General features: G+C 43.7%; 1 protein-coding gene across 1 annotated transcript in view; it reads left to right on the plus strand.

The window, feature by feature from the left end:
- Cachd1 (cache domain containing 1) overlaps positions 1–19,321 on the plus strand; it is a 230,044-nt gene that overhangs the window by 179,207 nt on the left and 31,516 nt on the right. The window contains exons 8-13 of the mRNA XM_021199687.2: positions 3,624–3,773; positions 8,291–8,524; positions 13,384–13,533; positions 14,169–14,292; positions 15,300–15,417; positions 17,885–18,053. Of these exons, the coding sequence (XP_021055346.1) occupies positions 3,624–3,773; positions 8,291–8,524; positions 13,384–13,533; positions 14,169–14,292; positions 15,300–15,417; positions 17,885–18,053 (945 nt within the window). The remainder of the gene's footprint in view (positions 1–3,623; positions 3,774–8,290; positions 8,525–13,383; positions 13,534–14,168; positions 14,293–15,299; positions 15,418–17,884; positions 18,054–19,321) is intronic.

A 19,321-nucleotide genomic window follows, 5' to 3' on the forward strand; every position in this document is an offset into this window, starting at 1 on the left:
ATGCTTGAGCTTTGCTTTCTTTATTTTCTTTTTTTCTTTTATTTTCTTTTTCTTTGTTCTTTTTTCTTTTATTTTTTTGAAATAGGGTCTCATTCTGTAGCACAGCCTGACCTCCAGCTCTCCATCCTTTTGCCTCTGCCTCCGTAGCACTGGTATTACCCAGTTTAATATATCGTATTAAAATAAATTTAAAGTATATTTTCAAGCCATTCTGTGAACCTGTATCTAAAGACTTAAAGTCAGACAGTGATGAGAGTTGTCAAGCATGGTGCCTGGTGCTCTGGCTGACTAAGCAGCTGCAACAGGTATAACTTGCCCTGATAGATGTCACATTGGTTTATCTTTGCCATATTCCATCCTTAGAAGCATGGTAAAGCTTAGGCCCAAGCAGACAGGGCAATGAATGACTATGGAGACGTAGGCTGCATCATCTCAGACTCTTGGATACCAGCGCGATAGAGCGCCATCCACACACAAGCCAATGTTATGGATTTAATGTTCAGCTGCCCACAGTTCAGTGAGGCCAGTGGTCCATGCTTACCTTATGAGTGTTCCAGCTAGATTAGTTAGTTTACCAGTTAGTTTTTGTCAACTTGGCATAAACTAGACTTATCCAGGAAGAGGGAACCTTAGGGAGTTACCACTATCAAATTGACCTATTTATGTCAATGGACATTCTCTTGATTAATAACTGATGTATTAGAGCCCAGTCCTCTTTGGGTGTCCCCACCTTTGGGCAAGTGGTTCTGGATTTTTTTTTTGTTTTTAATTTATTTAGTATTATACATAAGTACACTGTAGCTGACTTCAGACACACCAGAAGAGGTTGTCAGATCTCATTACAGGTGGTTGTGAGCCACCATGTGGTTGCTAGGATTTGAACTTGGGACTTTCAGAAGAGCAGTCAGTGCTCTTACCCTCTGAGCCATCTCACCAGCCCCTGGATTTTTTTTTTTTTTTTTAAACCAGATGGAACAAGTCAAGCAGTAAGCTATGTTCCTCCTTGGATTCAGTTCCTGGATCTCTGCTGTAAGAAAGAGTAAATAAACCCTTTCCTCCTCAAGTTGATCACGTTTCCCACAGTAGCAGAAAGCCAACTAGGACAGCTAGTTTGTCATAGTCCCTCACCAGAAATGTTCTTTCTCCCCAACTCGAGTTAACAACCCACCATTTAGAGTTCCCATCCAGTTTTGATTGCTATCTTGTTCACAGAAAGGTGAGAGGTGTTTAGGCTAGCAGTGGCAAGCCCAGATGCCTGCAGTGGCCAGGCAGCCCGAGAGATGCTCCTGGCTGAGCATCCCTGGCAGGCGTGGGAATGGTGGAGCTGGCTTCACCAGGGCAGGAAGCACTAGCATGGCCATACCCTCTGATTCAAGAGAAGGCAGAGATCTGGATTTCTCCTGTCATGTCTGGATTTTCAAATGTTAATGTCCTTCCTACTTTAAAACGTTATTAAACCTCATCTCACGAACCTTCCTGTAATACTCGTTGGCAGAAAGCCTGGTCTCATAAAAGGCATTTCTCCTTGCTTTTATTTGTTTGTTTTGTATTTGGTTTCTAATGTTGGCAAACAAAACCATGACAGGAAGACTGGCCATCAAAAACCTGGGCAGGTTCTAAAACCACGGGTTCCAAAACGCTCAGAGCTTTTTTTCTTTTAGGTCAAATAAGATATTTAGAAAGGTTTTAGCTTGCAGTTCCCCCAGTTCTTGGTCTCTATTGGCAATTGAGAAGAAGAGGAGCCCAACTTGGTTTGGGTAGGGAAAGGTTCCAGGAATGTCCACTGTCCACATCCTAGTGACAGGCTTGATGGTATCCCACACAATATGGCCTAGTGGTTAAGTATTTGGAGCTTTGATTTCAACTCCGAACCTTTTCTGACCTTGTAAACATGGGAAGATTGATTGGGATGTCCATAAATGGCCTTATTTGGAATGAGGCATGACAACAGGATCCAGGATTGATTTATAACTGTTCCAGTGACATTAGCTGTCATCCTGAGCCATCCCTGTGACATGTCTAGCCCCCTACTCATGTACAGCAGTGAGATTCCTATAGGATTACTGTAAGAATTGCCTACTGATAGAAGAGAAGCGTCTGCCCACATCAAGTGTAGCTTTGCACTAATTTATCTTGTACCAATTAGAAGGTAAAACTTTAATCCAAAGTGGGGTTCCTTTCTCCCCTCACCCCCTGCCCCCCACCCCGGTCTTTGGTAGATTCAAAAGGAATACCATTAACCCTTTAGGTTGTTTCCTTTGTATTTGTTAGTGTATGGTTGTTTAGAAGATCGCCTCATAGCAGGAGGAAAATTATTGGGAGTGTGGATTTGATTGTAGGGCCAGGGCTCAAATTTCAGTTGCTTTTTCCTCAATATTGATTGTAAGACATGCCGATGGTATCCTTAAAGAGACAGTCCCTGGGTGGCCTCTTCACAGTATATTTTCTGTCAGTTTAGGTGCTATGACCTGCTTGGACCCAAGTCTCTAAATGTAACCATCTCTAACTTTGCCAGTGTTATAAATTCCCACAAGAGGGTAACTCGAGAGAAGGTCCCACTGAACAAAAAGGCAAGTCAGACCAAACTTAATGAAACTGCTGAGTGACCTCTCCACACGGGGACTCGGATCAGTACTCTCCCCTCAGCGCGCATCACCCTGTGTCTATGTCGCTGTATAAGTGCATGCTGGAGCTTGGTGTCAGGATGTCTTCCTCAGTCAATCCTTCTCTTTATTTTTTTGTGATAGAATCTCCTACTGAGCTTAGCGCTTGTCCGCTTGACCAGGCTGGCTAACCGGTAAAGCTCCCAAGGTCCAACTGCACTGGCCTGCACTGGGACTCAGTTATGCACTAGTACGTGGAGCTTTTAAGTGGTACCTTTGAAACCATTTTCCTTGGTGAGCCTGTTTACCTACCTGTTAACTCAGGTGCTCAGCCTAACACCCTTGTGAAGTTGGTACTGGCGTCTTTCCATTTTCTAAACATTTCTCCATATGTACACATGCAGAGGTTACGGCCTTTGCCTTCATGGCCCTAACACTAAGCCGTACAGTAGCAGTATGGAGCAGTTTGTACGGTGCTTCTACAGCCATAATTTTGCTCTGCTACACGGACAAGCTTTCAAAATCAAAATGTGTTTGGCAGTAAGTAGTTGGGGTCTGGCAAGTCACTTCGCATTGTCTGCAGAGACCTAAAAGATCTCCACCTTAAAGCTAAGCCCCCCCCCCCCAAGTGTGGCCCCTGTTAATGACTCTGCATCACTGAGGAAAGGGTAAACCGAATCCTCCTCTCAGGAGCTGGGGAAGATCTCCTTTTGGGCTGGCTTAAATGAACACGGCACGGGCGCCGGGAGGAAATCACTGTCTTTCATCTGGTAAATGTGTCAGGAGCGTGTTTGCACTGGAGAAGTGAAGCCTCGCTGACCAGAAATCGAGGGATGGAAGGGAACAGGAATTAGCAAGATCAAAGACAGAAAATGCTTTACATGCGAAAGGCACAGGGCGTGGGGGGCCAGGCAGGTCCTCTGGGTGGGGACACTGGAGGAAAACGGAACAGAGAGCCACACAGCTACCTCCAAGCAGCGTCTAAATGTAACCTTGGTCTGTGGTTTTTGTTTTGTTTAGACACAGACATGGTCATCATTTACCTGTCAGCGGGCGTCACATCAAAGGACTCCTCGGAAGAAGATAAAAAGGCGACTCTCCGCGTCATCAACGAAGAAAATGGCTTTCTGAACAACTCCGTAATGATTCTTACCTACGCCCTCATGAACGGTAGGCGCTGTTTCGAGATTCTCCTTTCAGATGAAGGTTCCCTCTAAGCAGGAGCTGCTTAAGGAAAAGGGACTCTTTGTGCCCTGGCTTGCTTTCCTGTAGCTGTCAGGTGAGCACTAGCATCTCTCTTGTCCCCAGTGCTGGGATGCGTGACATGACAGGACATCTCTTTCTCACCTTGGCTCTGCCTAGCCAGCCGCTGGTTCCTGACCCGTCTCTACTCCTGCGGTCTGGCAGAGGTTTGCATCTCTCCTCTTTTCAGTTCTCCCTCATATTCTGTCATCAGAGGTGTTGATATCAACCCCAATCCTGTGAGTTGTAGGACGCCATAGCGCTGGCCCAGATTCGTTCTGTTCCCAAGCATACCAATATCCTAGTTCCCTGAAGCTTCTACCAGCACCCTCAGGTGTCAGGTGCAGACAGCAAGGACCTGCTTTGCTGGCCTGCCAAGAGGGTTAGCCTTCGTCTCCAGCACGCCCTGGAAGCATGCTACTTCCACTTTTGTATGTTGGTAGGCGGGTTTAGAAACTCCACCTTAACTTTCTTTCTGAGAGCAACCTAGCCTTTAGTGTGTGGCCAACACTGCTCTCCGCCTCTGTGTGGTATGGGATCACTACACCTATGAATATGTGGCTTTTCTTCCATGCATCGTTTCCCTCAGGGCCTCAGCCCCCCCCCCCCCCCCGTGCTTGGGTGTTGTCATCCCTCATGGCTAAAAGACAAAGTTTGCTGCAAAGTTTGCTGCATCCAGTAGCCCATTCCATTTAGTAGCTCTATGCACCCCACCCACCCCTCACTGGTTTAGGGACAATGGTCATCAGTTTGCTATGCTAAGGATTAATATGGAGAATTCCCCCACCCCCCACCCCAAATGCAAGTTCTAGCTATTGTCCTCAGATTCTCACTCAGAAGCTCTTAGGAAGGACCCAGGGATCCGTTATTTTGGAGTGATGCTGGGCCTATTGCCGTCAGAACCACGCTGGGGGGGGGGGATGTTGCAGGCCTCAAACTCAGAAATCTGCCTGCCTCTGCCTCCCAAGTGCTGGGATTAAAGGGGTGCGCCACCACTGCCTGGCATGATTATGGTTCTTACAAAGAACCTGAGTTCTGATCCAGCACCAACATTAGGTAGCTCACCATCACCTGTGACTCTAGCTCCAAAGGATCTGACACTTTCTTTTGGATATTTATCTATTTATTTATTTAATGTAAGTACACTGTAGCTGTCTTCAGACACTCCAGAAGAGGGAGTCAGATCTCGTTAAGGATGGTTGTGAGCCACCATGTGGTTGCTGGGATTTGAACTCTGCACCTTTGGAAGAGCAGTCAGGTGCTCTTACCCGCTGAGCCATCTCACCAGCCCCCTCTTTTGGCTCTTGAATACAGGTACCTACAAATGCATATATGAATGAACAAAGTAAGCTAAAATTTTTCAGTTAACATAGAGCCTGGTGGCTAAGAGACCCTGGGGAGAGAGTGCCCATGATGATGCTTTCAGTCACACACAGCATAGCTGGCATGGAAGAGCACCTCTGCCACCTGGGGTCGGTCACAGCACACATCCTTCGGAGACACGTGGCTCCTACTGGGTAGCAGTGGCTACTCAGCCTCCTGCTTGTGTCCTTCCTCTGTGGACAGAGGGTGTCCTCGCTCCCTGTCCCTTCCCTTTTCCACAAGGGTGAGCTTCACGTGCATGAGGCGTCTTACTGTGTGCATTGTGTTCGGAGCTAGCCAGCCAGGAGAGATGAGGACAGCCTCTTTTTCTCAGCACTTACCATTCAGGGACATTTCCGGCTGCCCAATGCTGTATTCTGCTTCTTTCTCTCATGAGTGAGGAGGCAGGTAATTAAAATTGCCCAAGCCTCTGTGGTGTTCACACACGCCTGGGCTTCCCTGTCTTCACCAAGCTCTCACTGGGCAGAAGGGCAGGTGAATTAAGTGCAGTAGAGGAGGGAGGAAACCCACAGGAAGTAATTGCTTCTTGTGTGTGTCAGGCACGGAGTAAAAGCCCCCGGTGTCAGCTGTCTGGACACCAATCCTTCCATCAGAGTTGTGGATACATTTGCTGTACCCCTGGCAATCCCACACTTTAAGACATCTGGTAGCCTCCATTCACCCATCCTTATCTCTTCTCAGTTTTGTCTTACCAGACACATCCTGACACTGCTAATTCATCTCTGACTGCCATTCACTGGGGCAGAAGATGCTCGCCCTCACCCTGGTCTTCCCAAGGCTTTTCATGTCACATAGGTGAAAGTTTGAAAAAGCTGGATTCTCTGAGGGATTTAGATAAAGTAGACACAGTGGTCAGAGATATTGGGGAAAAAAAAAAAAAGTTTACACCTCTGAGAAAGGTTAGTCATCAAGCCCTCAGGGAAAGCTGAAATCTTTGAGGGCAATTTAGAAGTTGTGGTATAGAAGTCTCTGGGTGTGGTGGCGCACGCCTTTCATCCTAGCACTCGAGAGGCAGAGGCAGGTAAATCTTTGCGAGGTGGAGACCAGACTGGTCTACAAATTCAGTCCTTGAGTCCGGGATAGCCAGGGCTTCTTACACAGAGAATCTGCACAGATCAACTGCCTTGAGGGAAAAAAAAAAAAAAAAAGGAAAGAAAAGAAAATTTCTGGAAGCTGTTGACTCTTGGTGGAATAGCTGGACAGCTTACCTAGGGTTGATGTTGATGGGCAAGCCTGCCATTTGGAAAGGAAGCTGGAACACTCTGATGTTTCTGTGTCTATCTCTCACCATCTCTCAGTTCACTTCATAACACTTGACATTTGGCATTTGAGAGCACACAGCAGGAGGATTCTGAGAACGGTGGTTTCTAGCATGCCTGTCTTGGTGGATTTGCAATCCAGTGTGTTTACTAGTCTGCTATGGAGCATCCAAAAAATGACAAGTGTCGATGAGCTAACCCTCCATCCCGCACTGCTCCGCCGAGCCTAGCACACGTTGTCACTGGTTACCATTTTGAGAGCCAAGCAGTGTTGAGAAAAGGAAATATATCTGTTGCCTGAATCCCTTCATCATTTTACCTCTGTGAGTGTCTGTTGAGATGAGGTCAGAACTCAGTCATGTCTTTTACTCTAAAACAGACCCCTCACCCATCTTAGCTCTCGCCAAGCAAGGACTGATCGTCTGATTCTCAAACGATTTATCCCAAGAATTTTATTTCTTTTCTTCAGCATTGAAGAAGTGGCGTGAAATTCTATTTTATCTGGATATAATGTCTTATAACAGAAGTAAGAGGGCCACAGTGGCACATCTCTCTAATCCCAGCACTCAGGAGGCAGAGGCAGAGACCTCTCTGAGTTGGAAGTCAGGATTTCCTGCATAGCAAACTTTAGGCCAGCCAGAGTTACACGGTAAAGACCCTGTCTCATAAAAAGAAGGAATAATGATAGATGATACATTAAATTTAGCAAAATAGAAATGAACTCTTGATGTTAAAGAGTCTTGCTTCACTGGGGAAAAGCTAACAGCACATATGTCTGGTGATCTTTGAAATCTTCAGGTTTCTTTAGGTTGCTGTTGAAATCTTCAAGACTGTAAGACAAAATCTTTTGGAAGTGCAATGGTAGTCTCACTAACAACTGAAAGCACTTGAACTTGTTTACAGTGGTGCACCCATGTGCGATCAGTTACTAATCCTTTTGACTATATGCCAACAATAGCAAACTTTAAATAAAAAAAGGTTTATTAAATTTATTTTTGCGCTATGGAGTACAGATGTTGTAGAACAATACATCCCACTCTGCTTAAATCTTTTTACAAAGTTTTCAATACCCCATAAATATAAAAAATACACATTAAATAAATCAAATTTAGTATTATCCTAAGAATATCAAGCATAAAGACATTTGTAATTAAAATGAGCTTGAAGACGAGGGTTTAGAAGCCTTGCTAAATGCAGACCATAATTCTTTCATTTGGTTTCCTGGGGTTTTGGCCAGTGGTTTTACGGGCGAAGACGTAAGGAACTCTCCAAAGTTCATCTACTCCTTTAAATTAAATGCAGACTTGTTAACTATTACTTTTGCTTTCAGATATTAAGCACAGCAAAGAATCTAAATCTTACAATTAAATGTCTAGGAAGAGTACATCCTTCGCCTCCATGTGTTTTTCATCAGAGCTTTTTGAAGCCCTTTGTGCTTTGGACTGTTTGAAGCAATTCTGTATTTTGGCTTACAGTGGAAGCTGGCATCATCCTGGGTCCCTCTCATCCCTATAAAGACCCCTTGGATGCTGCAAGACTTCATCTATTTGTTTTGAGTTTTTGTTCTGATTTGTTGTATTTTGTTTTATTTTTGTTTTTGTTTGTTTGTTTAACACAGGGTATCACTATATAGCTCTGGCTGAACTCATGAAGTAGACCAGACCCACCCCCCACCCCCTGAGTGCTGGGATTAAAGACATGCACCGCCCCTCTCAGTCAAGACCTCATTTGTATCCATAGTGGATCTAAATGGTAAACTGCTACCTGGAGATAACCAAGTTTCTTCCTTGTTTTTGATCGCAGATGGGGTAACTGGTTTGAAAGAGTTGGCATTCCTCAGGGATCTGGCTGAACAGAACTCTGGAAAGTATGGAATCCCAGACCGGACAGCCTTGCCTGTGACCAAAGGCAGCATGATGGTGCTGAACCAGCTGAGCAACCTGGAGACCACAGTCGGCAGGTTCTACACTAACCTTCCCAACCGGATGATTGACGAGGCTGTCTTCAGCCTCCCCTTCTCTGATGAGATGGGAGATGGTAAGTCTAGAGAGAGTGTCCTACTGTGTGGAAGAGGAAAGGAATGAGGAAACAGAGAGGGTGCCCCTCCCTGCTCAGTCCCTCAGATACCTGTCTGCCACCTTACCTGCTGTGCTCTAAAGCAGAAACCCAGTACTCCAGACTCAAAAGATGTCATGGTATGGTTTGTGAGCTTCATGAAGAAGCACCCAGAGTCAAGTGGCCTCAGGTGGTGGCTTTGCATCACAGTGCACTTGGAAACACAAAGATTGGCCCCCCCGACTGTGTTTTTGGATCTCACGCTTCTTAAGTCCTTGTCTCATTAATTCTCCATTCCATCTGCCAAAAGGAATGAGAAATCTGTGAATGTTTTAGGATTAGTTCATACGCATTGATGAATATTAATGAGTATTAATGTATTAAGATGTCCTCCTACATATCTAATACACACATAGGTACCACCCGTGGTTGCCATACCACCCAACTATAACCACTGCTCATTTGCCTTGGCTGTTATCATCACCATCATCCTGATGCCACAAGTACCCAGAACAGAGTGCTGAGCAAACACTTTAACTGTCACGTGGTTCAGTCACCTGACCTAGGAAATGGGACTCCTTTCTCTCAATGTAGTATATATAAAGTGTCTCTACAAATGCCTGGCCAACGGTAGGTCAGTTCTCAGGAAAATAGAATCCTTTTTTTTTTTAATTCTTTTATTAATTTTTTTAATGTTTCTTAGATATTTAAGTTTTTATATGTAGGTGTGTTTTGCTCACATGCGTGTTTAAAGCATGTGCATCCTAAAACTAGAGTGATGAACCCTTGTGAATCAATTTGTGGGTGCTGGGAATCAAACCTGGCCCTCTGCAAGAGCAAGCACTCTTGACCACTGAGCCATCTCTCCAACATCTTCATCTCCTCCTCCTACTCCTTCTATCTCTCCGCCTCCACCTCCTCTTCTGCTAATTTGAGACAGGAAATTTCTGTATAATCCCCTGGCTATCCTGGAAGTCACTCTGTAGACCAGGCTGGCCTCAAACTCAGAGACCCCACCTGCCTCTGCCTCCCTGGTGCCAGGATTAAAGGCTTATGCCACCACGCCCAAATCTTCACTTTCTTACTTAGCCTTCCTCCCACAGTCCTGATGAAGAAGGTTTTGTTAAAAGAGTCATTTGTCACCAAATGGCATCCCAAACTGAGGTCCTACTTTCATCTTGACTGGGAACCCTCACAGATGCAGTTGCTGGCATTCCAAGAAAATTCACTTAAAAGACAGCAAGTCTACAGAAATGTTTTCTCAAAGCTTTTTTTTTAATATGTTGTGTTTTGTGCATATGTATGTGTGTGCATGTGTGTGTACTTGTGTTTGTGTGTAGAGTGTGCTCACTTGAGTGTGCCATGCGTGCACTGAAGATGGATGTGTATATTAGCTACCTTCATCTCCTCAGTTGCTCTCCACCTGTTTTTCTCAGTCTCTCACTGAACCTAGAGTTGACCAATGATGTGTAGCCTGAAGGTCCAGTAGGCCCCAGGGTCTGCCATGCCAGTGCACACCATGACACTCAGCTTCCTTACATGTGTGCTGAGGAACCACATTTAGGTCCTCATGCTCATAGGTCCATCACTCTGCTGCCTGAGCCTCTCCCTACCCAACATGTTCCTTTTATAACAGCTGCTATTTTTATCTCTTCCTTTCTTAATGGGTCCACAGATGTGTGTAGTTGAAGAACTCCTGCCTTCAGCCTAGGCTATTCCTCTTGACTTAAAGGGACATGTCTTTTTAAAAATCTATTAGTGCCAGCCAAGTGCTGAGGTGGAAGATACATAACCCAGTCATTAAGATTTTGCTGAGAGCCGGGCATGGTGGCACACGCCTTTAATCCCAGCACTTGGGAGGCAGAGGCAGGTGGATTTCTGAGTTCAAGGCCAGCCTGGTCTACAGAGTGAGTTCCAGGANAAAAAAAAAAAAAAAAGGATTTTGCTGATAAGAGACTGATCAAGAAGTTCTATTAATACTGTGTGAAGGGAATACAGACAGATGTAGAAATGCAATGTTTAGGAACCCAGCAGAGTATGAGGTAGAGTGGGGCCCTTCCTAAAATGTATACCTTAAATGAGAAAGCAAGACTCACTTGCTTGTTGGTGTTTTCCAATGTTTAGTCCGCAGGTCTCATTTCTCGAATCCTGTACAGTTTCCGTCATTAACTGACAAATCTGTTCAATTTCTGTGCCAGGATGTCACTTCTATCGTGCATTCTGTTCCTAGAATACATTTGGTGACACATCCTCTGGCTCCATGGCTTGAGAACTTGAATGCAGAGAATGTGGATGCTAACTCAAAAGCCACTGTAAATTAAATATTATTTAATGAATCACTGTCTGTGTGGGGGAGGAATGTGGTATGTGTATATATCTGCTGAACATGCATTTCTTTAAATCAAAAAGTTTGAGGTACAAGTAGAGAGGGCAGTGTTTGGAGATTTTGTGAGTGTGAGTAGCTCAACATACTTTACTTTTCACATTAAGGTCAAGTTCCTTTTGTCCAGAGGCTGGGGAAACAAACCACTAAGGAGCTCCTCTGAGTCCAGATCCCCTAGAGCCCATGTAAAACGCCAGGGATGTGGAGTCACATCTGTAACCCTGGTGCTGACGTGAGCAGAGCTAGGCAGACCACAGGGGCTCCCTGGCCAGCTGGGCTAACTGAATCAGTGAGGTCCAGATTCCCAGATTCAGTGAGAGACCCTGCCTCTATTGTGCAATTGAGAAAGACACCTGGCACTGACCTTTGACATCTGCGTCAGTGCCACACATATACAAACACAAACATGTACATACATACACAGACACATGCACACACAAATCAATTAATTGGTAATTAGTTAATATAATTCACAGAGTCTCCTGTCCAAGCTGACAGTAGTAGTCGTAGTAGTAATAATAATAAAAGTACATTTGAGGCTCATGTTTCAGTTCTTTTTGTCATAGCCAGAACAACTTGGACTGCATGCATCTCGGTCATGGAGCACTGCTGTTATACTTTACTGGTCTATGAAAGTGATTTTAATCTTAGACAGAAGCCCTGGGAGATGTGACCAACGTTGGAACCTTTGTCTCTATACTGATTCTCACACTACTGTGTGTGCCATTACACAGCCATTCATCCAGGGAGACCTAAACACAAACCTCCTGCAGGGTGTGTAGTTAACCCTATCATCAATATCTGTTGTTTTCCAGCAGATGATAAAGAAACGTTTTCAATGAGAACTGAATAGAGAGCACTTTGAAGGTTAAATGAGACTTCCTACCCCCATGGAATGAGTTTTCACAAACTTTTCCAGGGATGTGTCTCATTCTGTTAAGGGATGCGTTTTGGTTGGTCTCTGCAGCCACACCAGTTTAACCAGCCTAGAGTATCGTCAGCATCTGCAGTTCTCTATTTGGAAGTCCATTCTTTGTAGACATTTTTAAGAGTGTCCAAATCTTTCCCCAAGGGATTTCAGGTAGGCCCCTAAATGTGCACATGCCACCAGGTACAGGAAACTACATGACAGAGAAAAGCATGCCGTTTTTATGTTTTAAGATTTACTTAGAGCCCCCAGATTGCAGCATGGTTAGAGATTGGGGAGATTTCCTTGTGTCAGCTTCAGGAGGACATCCATGAAGGTGGCAGGACTTTCTCTGCCGTACAGTGGAGGCAGGAGATCTGGTGCTTAGCTGGCTTCTTAGAGCCATGAACTCCCCCCTCCACACCTTTCTCCCTGTGGAGTTCCCTCGTCTGCCTTTCCCTTTCCAGTTATCCTGTTGTCTCCTGTGCTGTGTGAGAGAAGTATAATCTATATATTTTGAAAAATTGTGACCAGGCGGTGGTGGCGCACGCCTTTAATCCCAGCACTTGGGAGGCAGAGGCAGGTGGATTTCTGAGTTCGAGGCCAGCCTGGTCTATAGAGTGAGTTCCAGGACAGCCAGGACTACACAGAGAAACCCTGTCTCAAAAAAACAAACAGAGAGAGAGAGAGAGAGAGAGAGAGAGAGANAGAAAAGAAAGAAAGAAAGAAAGGAAAGAAAGAAAGAAAGAAAGAAAGAAAGAAAGAAAGAAAGAAAGAAAGAAAGAAAGAAAGAAAGAGAAATTGCTTTCAAAATAGGAGTATGAGACAATGGGTTCCTGAGACAGTGTGGTCGACAAAACCTACAATTGTTACTGTCTGGCCCTTCACACTCCAGCGTAGGAACTGGCCTCTGGGGCTAGAAATGCGTTCCTATGGAAATTTGATTTTCCTTCAGCTACTTAGGGTTCTGTATGATCAGTACTTCTACCTTTCTAACTTTGCCCCTCTTGGTCTTGGGGTTTTTGAAAAGATAAGTTAAAATAAAATAAAATAAAATAAAAGATATGAGTTATCCTGACCATTTCTTTTATGAATCCCTATTTTAGTCCAGCATCCCCTAGAAATCAGTAAAGTTGGTTCCTTTGCTCTGTGAGCATCAGCGAGGGATCTTATGCTGAGTGTCACATGTCTAATCCAGTACAGCAGGAATGCAACTCAGATTGTTTTTAGACTCCTTATCCAGAGTGTATTGTCATACACCTGAATCTCTTCACTTTACCAGATATATTCAGCACTGCAATATTTTCTATTGATTCTAAGTAGCATGTTTAAATTAACTGCAATATTTGACCTGCCAAAGGACCCTCTTCACTTCCTTTGTCCCACTTTTATTCAGTTGGCAAGGGCAGTGCTTAGGACCCTGGACCACAGAAACCTTTTTCCAGCAGAGCCTGCGACCAGTGTTAATAACCCTCATGATTCACAAGAGCCCAGCTGCAACCCTTGTCCAGAGTTCCTGTGCCATTCTTTGATTCTATTTTTAACCCACAGGTTTGATAATGACTGTGAGTAAACCCTGTTACTTTGGAAACCTCCTCCTGGGAATCGTAGGTGTGGACGTGAATCTGGCTTACATCCTTGAAGATGTGACATATTACCAAGACCCTTTAGCTTCCTATACTTTCCTCATAGATGACAAAGGTAATTGACAAAGAGTTAATCATGAGAAGTAATACTTTCATTTGCAACTTAAAGAAAACAGCCTGTGGATATTCTTGTACTAACAAATGAAGTGGAATAAAGAGAGTTCTCAAAGAACTTACGTCACCAGGACCACTCTGGCAGTGGAAATGGATCCTAGAGATGGCCAAGTGAATTCACAAACCATGCGGTCATGCTATGCTGGGTTGTGAGATTGTTGGTTTTTAGAATATCCAGAAGTTAGTTAGTCTTGGGGCGTGCATAACGCATAGAACGAGGTTTTGATGGCTTTTTGTTAGTATTCTTATCTTTAGATTTCCTGGCAGGAAGGTTTCTATATAGCAAATTAGAACATGCAATAAGAAGAAACCCAGAAAAGACAAATACGCCCTAAATAGCCTCAATTAGACAAATGTTCTGTAATCTAAGACCTCTTTCAACGCTTCAGGAGTTTTATGAGAGCTCACATAAAACAGGGTGAGTTTTATTGGACTGCTAAGGTATACACATAGCTTCTAAACACTGGCAGTCATCCCAGATGCCCCCCCCCCCGTTCTAACCAGTGATGGGCACGTTTGTTAGAACCAACACCTTCCTACATTGTCCTTATAACGTGTCTTGTTCTGTGATTTCAGGGTATACACTTATGCATCCGTCTCTCACCAGGCCATACTTACTGTCAGAGCCTCCCCTTCATACTGACATCATACATTATGAAAACATCCCCAAGTTTGAATTGGTTCGGCAAAATATCCTAAGGTAAGAATTGGTGAGGGGGTGCAGTATTTCATGTTTTCTAAGAAGGGGACGCATTGAAATCATGTGTGTTTGCCACAGGGTGTAAGGCAAGCATAGAGATTATCTTGTTACCAATGGTTTTCTTAGTAGTTTTTTTTTTTTTTTTATAATTGTAGGAGCCAAGGTGATGGCTCAGTGGGTGAAGGTGCCTGCCACACAGGTTTGGCAATCCAGAAACCACATAAAAGTGGAACAAAAGAATGGACTCCACATAGTCATCCTCTAAACTACACACTTACACCATGGCAACCCACACACACACACACACACACACACACACACACACGTACACACATGTTGCTAACACATATGCAATAATAATAAATAAAGTTAGTTTAGAAAACAGGACTTTAAAGAAGAGTTGCCAGAATCTGAATGTAACAGGGAAAGTCCCTCAAACTTGTTTAGAGGCAATGTCCCATCAATCAAATTTTACACTTACTTTAAGTTGAATTGTAAAATAAGGTATGTGTTAGCTCATTTCTAGAAAGTCCGATGTTTAGCCCAATCTGAAATGTATTAGCAAAATAAAAAGTCAAGATGAGGGCCAGTAAATAGCTTATCAGCATAGTGTCCAACAGCACTTTATGCAGCACTCTCTTTTAAAATAAAAACAGACTGGATGTTTTCCAAGTGTGATATGTTATTTTGGCAGACAGTAACCTACAGAGAAATGAGTCTCTGTACCCATTGGTTGAAAATTAATAAGTGAGCGATTTGAAACAAGTCGGTCTCTGGAAAGAATTAGCACTGGGGGCAGGGTAGAGGCGGAGGATGGCTTTTAGTGCAGGGTTGACATAATGCTTTACAAAATTGAAAAATCTTGCATCGCGTCTTTCAAAAGTGATGAGTTTCAACGCTGTTCAGGAGCAGGCGGTGCCGGTTGGCTCCCGGCTCCTTCCTTGCCTTTAATTAAGTGCTTAATTCTCTCTCTTGCCCGAGGCATTGAGTTCTCTTTTTCCACACAGCCTCCCTCTCGGCAGCCAGATCATCACTGTCCCTGTGAACTCGTCCCTGTCTTGGCACATCAACAAGTTGAGGGAGACTGGGAAGGAGGCCTACAATGTGAGCTACGCCTGGAAGATGGTGAGTGATCAGAAGTCGTGTGGGTTCGACGGGCCCCCCGAAGTCCAGCTCAGCACTCTTCTCACAGGAACAGTGGAGAATGCAGGCCAGCCTATGTGACTAACTAGATTTAGAGAGATGGAGAAAGAAGACATTCCACAGATGGTTTATATTTTTTTTTTCCTTTCTTGTTTAGAAAACCGGTAATTGTTCATGACAAAGAGATCAAATCATATGAAAGGATATGAAAGGAAAAAAAATAAGATCCTCCCCTTCCCACCCTTGACCCATTTCCCATCATAACCACTTCAATCCGGTTTTCAGGATCTTTTTTTTTCCTGCGTAAACAAGTGTCTGTGTGTACACATACATGAGGTTCATTAGTGACTGTATGAATTTATGTAGCTAGACCAAAGCTCTTTAAGTGATTTTTTTTTTTATTACGTTACTTATTTGTACATGTGCGGGCACATGGAAGGAGGCCAAAGGACAACCTGTGATGGTTGGTTCTCTACTTCCACCAGGATAGACCTTGGGCATCACAGTTGACAGAATTGAACTACCGGCTAAGCCACCTACAGACCTCTTTTTAAAAAAGATTTATTTATTTTATGTATATGAGTACACTGTAGCTGTCTATAGACATACCAGAAGAGGGCGTCAGATCTCATTACAGATATAGATCATTTTCTGTAGTTTGTTTGGTTTTGTTTTTTATTGATTTTATTTTTAAATTTAAACTTAGATAGTAGCAAATCAGGGTGTAAAAAGAAGATATAGGACTGAAGGGATGGCTCAGCAGTTAACAGCACTGACTGCTCTTCCAGAGGTCCTGAGTTCAATTCCCAGCAACCACATGGTGGCTCACAACCGTCTGTAATGAGGATCTGACGTCTTCTTCTGGTGTGTCTGAAGACAGTGACAATGTACTCATACATGAAATAAATAGATAATTCTTTTAAAAAGAAAAAAGAAGATGATATAAATACATAAATGCCCTCTGTGATGATTCATGGAAATGAGGCCTTAGATTAGAGATTAGAGTGTGTCCTCAGCACAGACAGATTGACAGTGTAGCCATACTAGGGTATGAATAGGTGCTGTTTCCTACCAGCCCCAGTCACTCTGAGCCTTAGAGTTATCGAGAAACAGATGACAAAATACTTTTATCAACACGGCAAAGCAATGATATTAGATCCAAGGTTCTACAACCAGTGGAAGCAATGATGTTCATTTTATCCCCAAATTTTACTTACTGAACTTAAAAGTGCAGTCATGCTTGCCATTCACACTGACCTCCATGATCTGGGTCAGTCACTTTCCCTGGCTGCTTGATACAGTCACAGGGCAGGGTAGGTAGAGGTGTGTGGCTGATGCCAATATCGATATCTACTGTGCTTTAGTATAAGTAGAAATATCTATGTTAAAATATGATGAAAGTTATGGTATAGTGAATCCCTAGAGTGTAGCTGAGCTCTTCCTTGCAGTGCTGCAGTTGACTAACTGATACACATTCATGTGGACAACAGCCTCAGTAGGATACTTCACCCCAATGGCACCAGGGACCATGGACATTACATTGTGATCTCACGGTGGCATCAGGACAGCCATTGTTGGTGTAAATCAGTGATTGGTTTATGATTCTCGGGAAGACATTTTCCTCGCTGAGTTTTGTTCAAAAGCCTATTTCTAAGACAAAGTGGATCTGAAAGTACACAGAGTTTAAATACTCTAGACCGAGCTACTGAGCTTTAGCTAGCACCTGCCTATCACGAGCAGAAATGCTAACCCAGGTAGACTGGGCAAGAGTGCTGTGTGCTTCCTGTGAGTTTAAACAAGTGAGAGTGTTCATCTCCAGCCTGGGGAAGAGACACTGTTTGTAGGGGACAAAATAAGTATGCTGGGTTCTGTAATGACTGCTCCTGAGCCCTTCTCTTAGTGAAGATTCACAGTTGGTTGAAAACAGTCAACTCCCAGAACACTTCTATAAAACCAATAGTGCTTGTTTTTTTTCTTAGGACTACAGGATGGACCTAGGGCCATGGACAAACTAGTCAAGCACTCTATCATTGAGCCATAGCCCAGGTTCCTCTTGTGCATTTAAAGCCAGAGTAGAAATTAACACTGCACTCTACCAGTATTGTCACACGCACACATGCAGACACACATACGCACGCACACGCAAGCTCACACATGCACAGGCACCTGCACATGTCCATTAACCCATCTAAGCCTGACATGCCAAGGTCACAGTTGCCAATAGACTCCTTTTCCCTTCATCCATTAGCTGTAGGATGTTGTGTTACACAAGTTCCCTGACAAGAGAAAGGAAAACAGACAATCTCTTCTGTAAAGCCTTATAGCCTTGATGCATTCTCATCTTCCCAGTGAGAAGACAAAGACATCAGAAAATAAATACTATATACAATTTTCTGTGTTAGGAATCCATTGCTAATTTGTTTGTTTGTTTGTTTGTTTGTTTTTACAGGTACAGGACACTTCCTTCATTCTCTGTATTGTGGTGATACAACCGGAAATACCTGTCAAACAATTGAAAAACCTCAACACTGTACCCAGCAGCAAACTCCTGTACCACCGACTGGATCTTCTGGGCCAACCCAGTGCTTGCCTCCACTTCAAGCAGCTGGCGACACTAGGTGACACTCAGGGGCTCCTCCAATTCCTTCATCATCTTACTCATTCGGATCATAAGAGTTCATTCCAAACATCTGTTTGAATCCCACTCCCTGCCCACCACCTCCCCCCACCCCAATAATAAACATTTGCAGTTCTAGAAATTGCAAAGCAGCCAGGTATGATGACTCACACCCACAGTGCTGGTAATAATTAGCTTGGAACTGGCAGATCAGTGTGGGCTGAAGGCCAGCGTGGACTGTATATTGAGTTTCCAGACATCCTGGGCTGTTGAGTGAGGACCTATTTCAAGAAACAAAATTAACAACAACAACAACAACAACAACAAAAGATATTCTACTATGCAATAGCTCACCAGAACTTTCGGCCCTATCTAATGCTAAGTTTGCACCCATCATCAATGTTTCTTCCCACCCCACTCTATCCCACCCTACCCCCATATGAACCTGGCTCTGTTTCCTACCCTTCTACTCTCAACTTGAACTTTTAGATTCCACCTCTGTGAGAGAGCATGTCATAGTTTTCCTTCTCAGCCTGGCTTATTTCTTTTAACACAATTATCTCCGGTTTTATACAGGATTTCACTAGTCTATGGCCACACAGTATTACAATGTATTTCTGTACCACATTTTCTACATTCTTAGTTGATGGACACCTAGGTTGTTTACATTCGGGGTTGTTATCAATAGCACCACATTGAACATGGAGATACCAAATGTATAATCTAACATTCCTTTAGATAATGGAGGACAATTGCTGAACAACATGATAGCCCTAGTTTACATTTCTAGAGAACCCTCTATAGTGTCTTCCATATTGGCTTATTGTACTAACTTACCTGCTCACCAATGGAATACAGTGCTTACCTTCTGTCCACATCTTCATCAAAAGCATTATCTTTAGTCTTTGGATAAGAACCATTCTGTCCGGGGGCAAGTGATTCTGCATTGTAGGTATGATTTGTATTCCCTGTTGTTTAGAAATAACGAGTGGTCTATATATTCCCATTGACCAAGCTAATATTTAAGTCATACACACTTGGTTGGCTGTGATGATGTGTGCCAAGCACAAAGGAGGCCTTTATAGCCTGTGTAGTCAATACACTATAGGATGCCCACTGTTGAGATAAATAGCTACCTTTTTTCCTGTTGAAAATATTTATACTTCAAAAAAATTCATGATCACTACACAGCAAGTAAACGGAGTAGAGGGACAGAGGTTAGAAGGAGATCAAGGACAGAGTCTCCATTTTCTGGCTTCCAAATGTGAA

Source organism: Mus pahari, chromosome 6 (genome assembly GCF_900095145.1).
Source record: "Mus pahari chromosome 6, PAHARI_EIJ_v1.1, whole genome shotgun sequence".
In the NCBI taxonomy this organism is placed as follows: domain Eukaryota; kingdom Metazoa; phylum Chordata; class Mammalia; order Rodentia; family Muridae; genus Mus; species Mus pahari.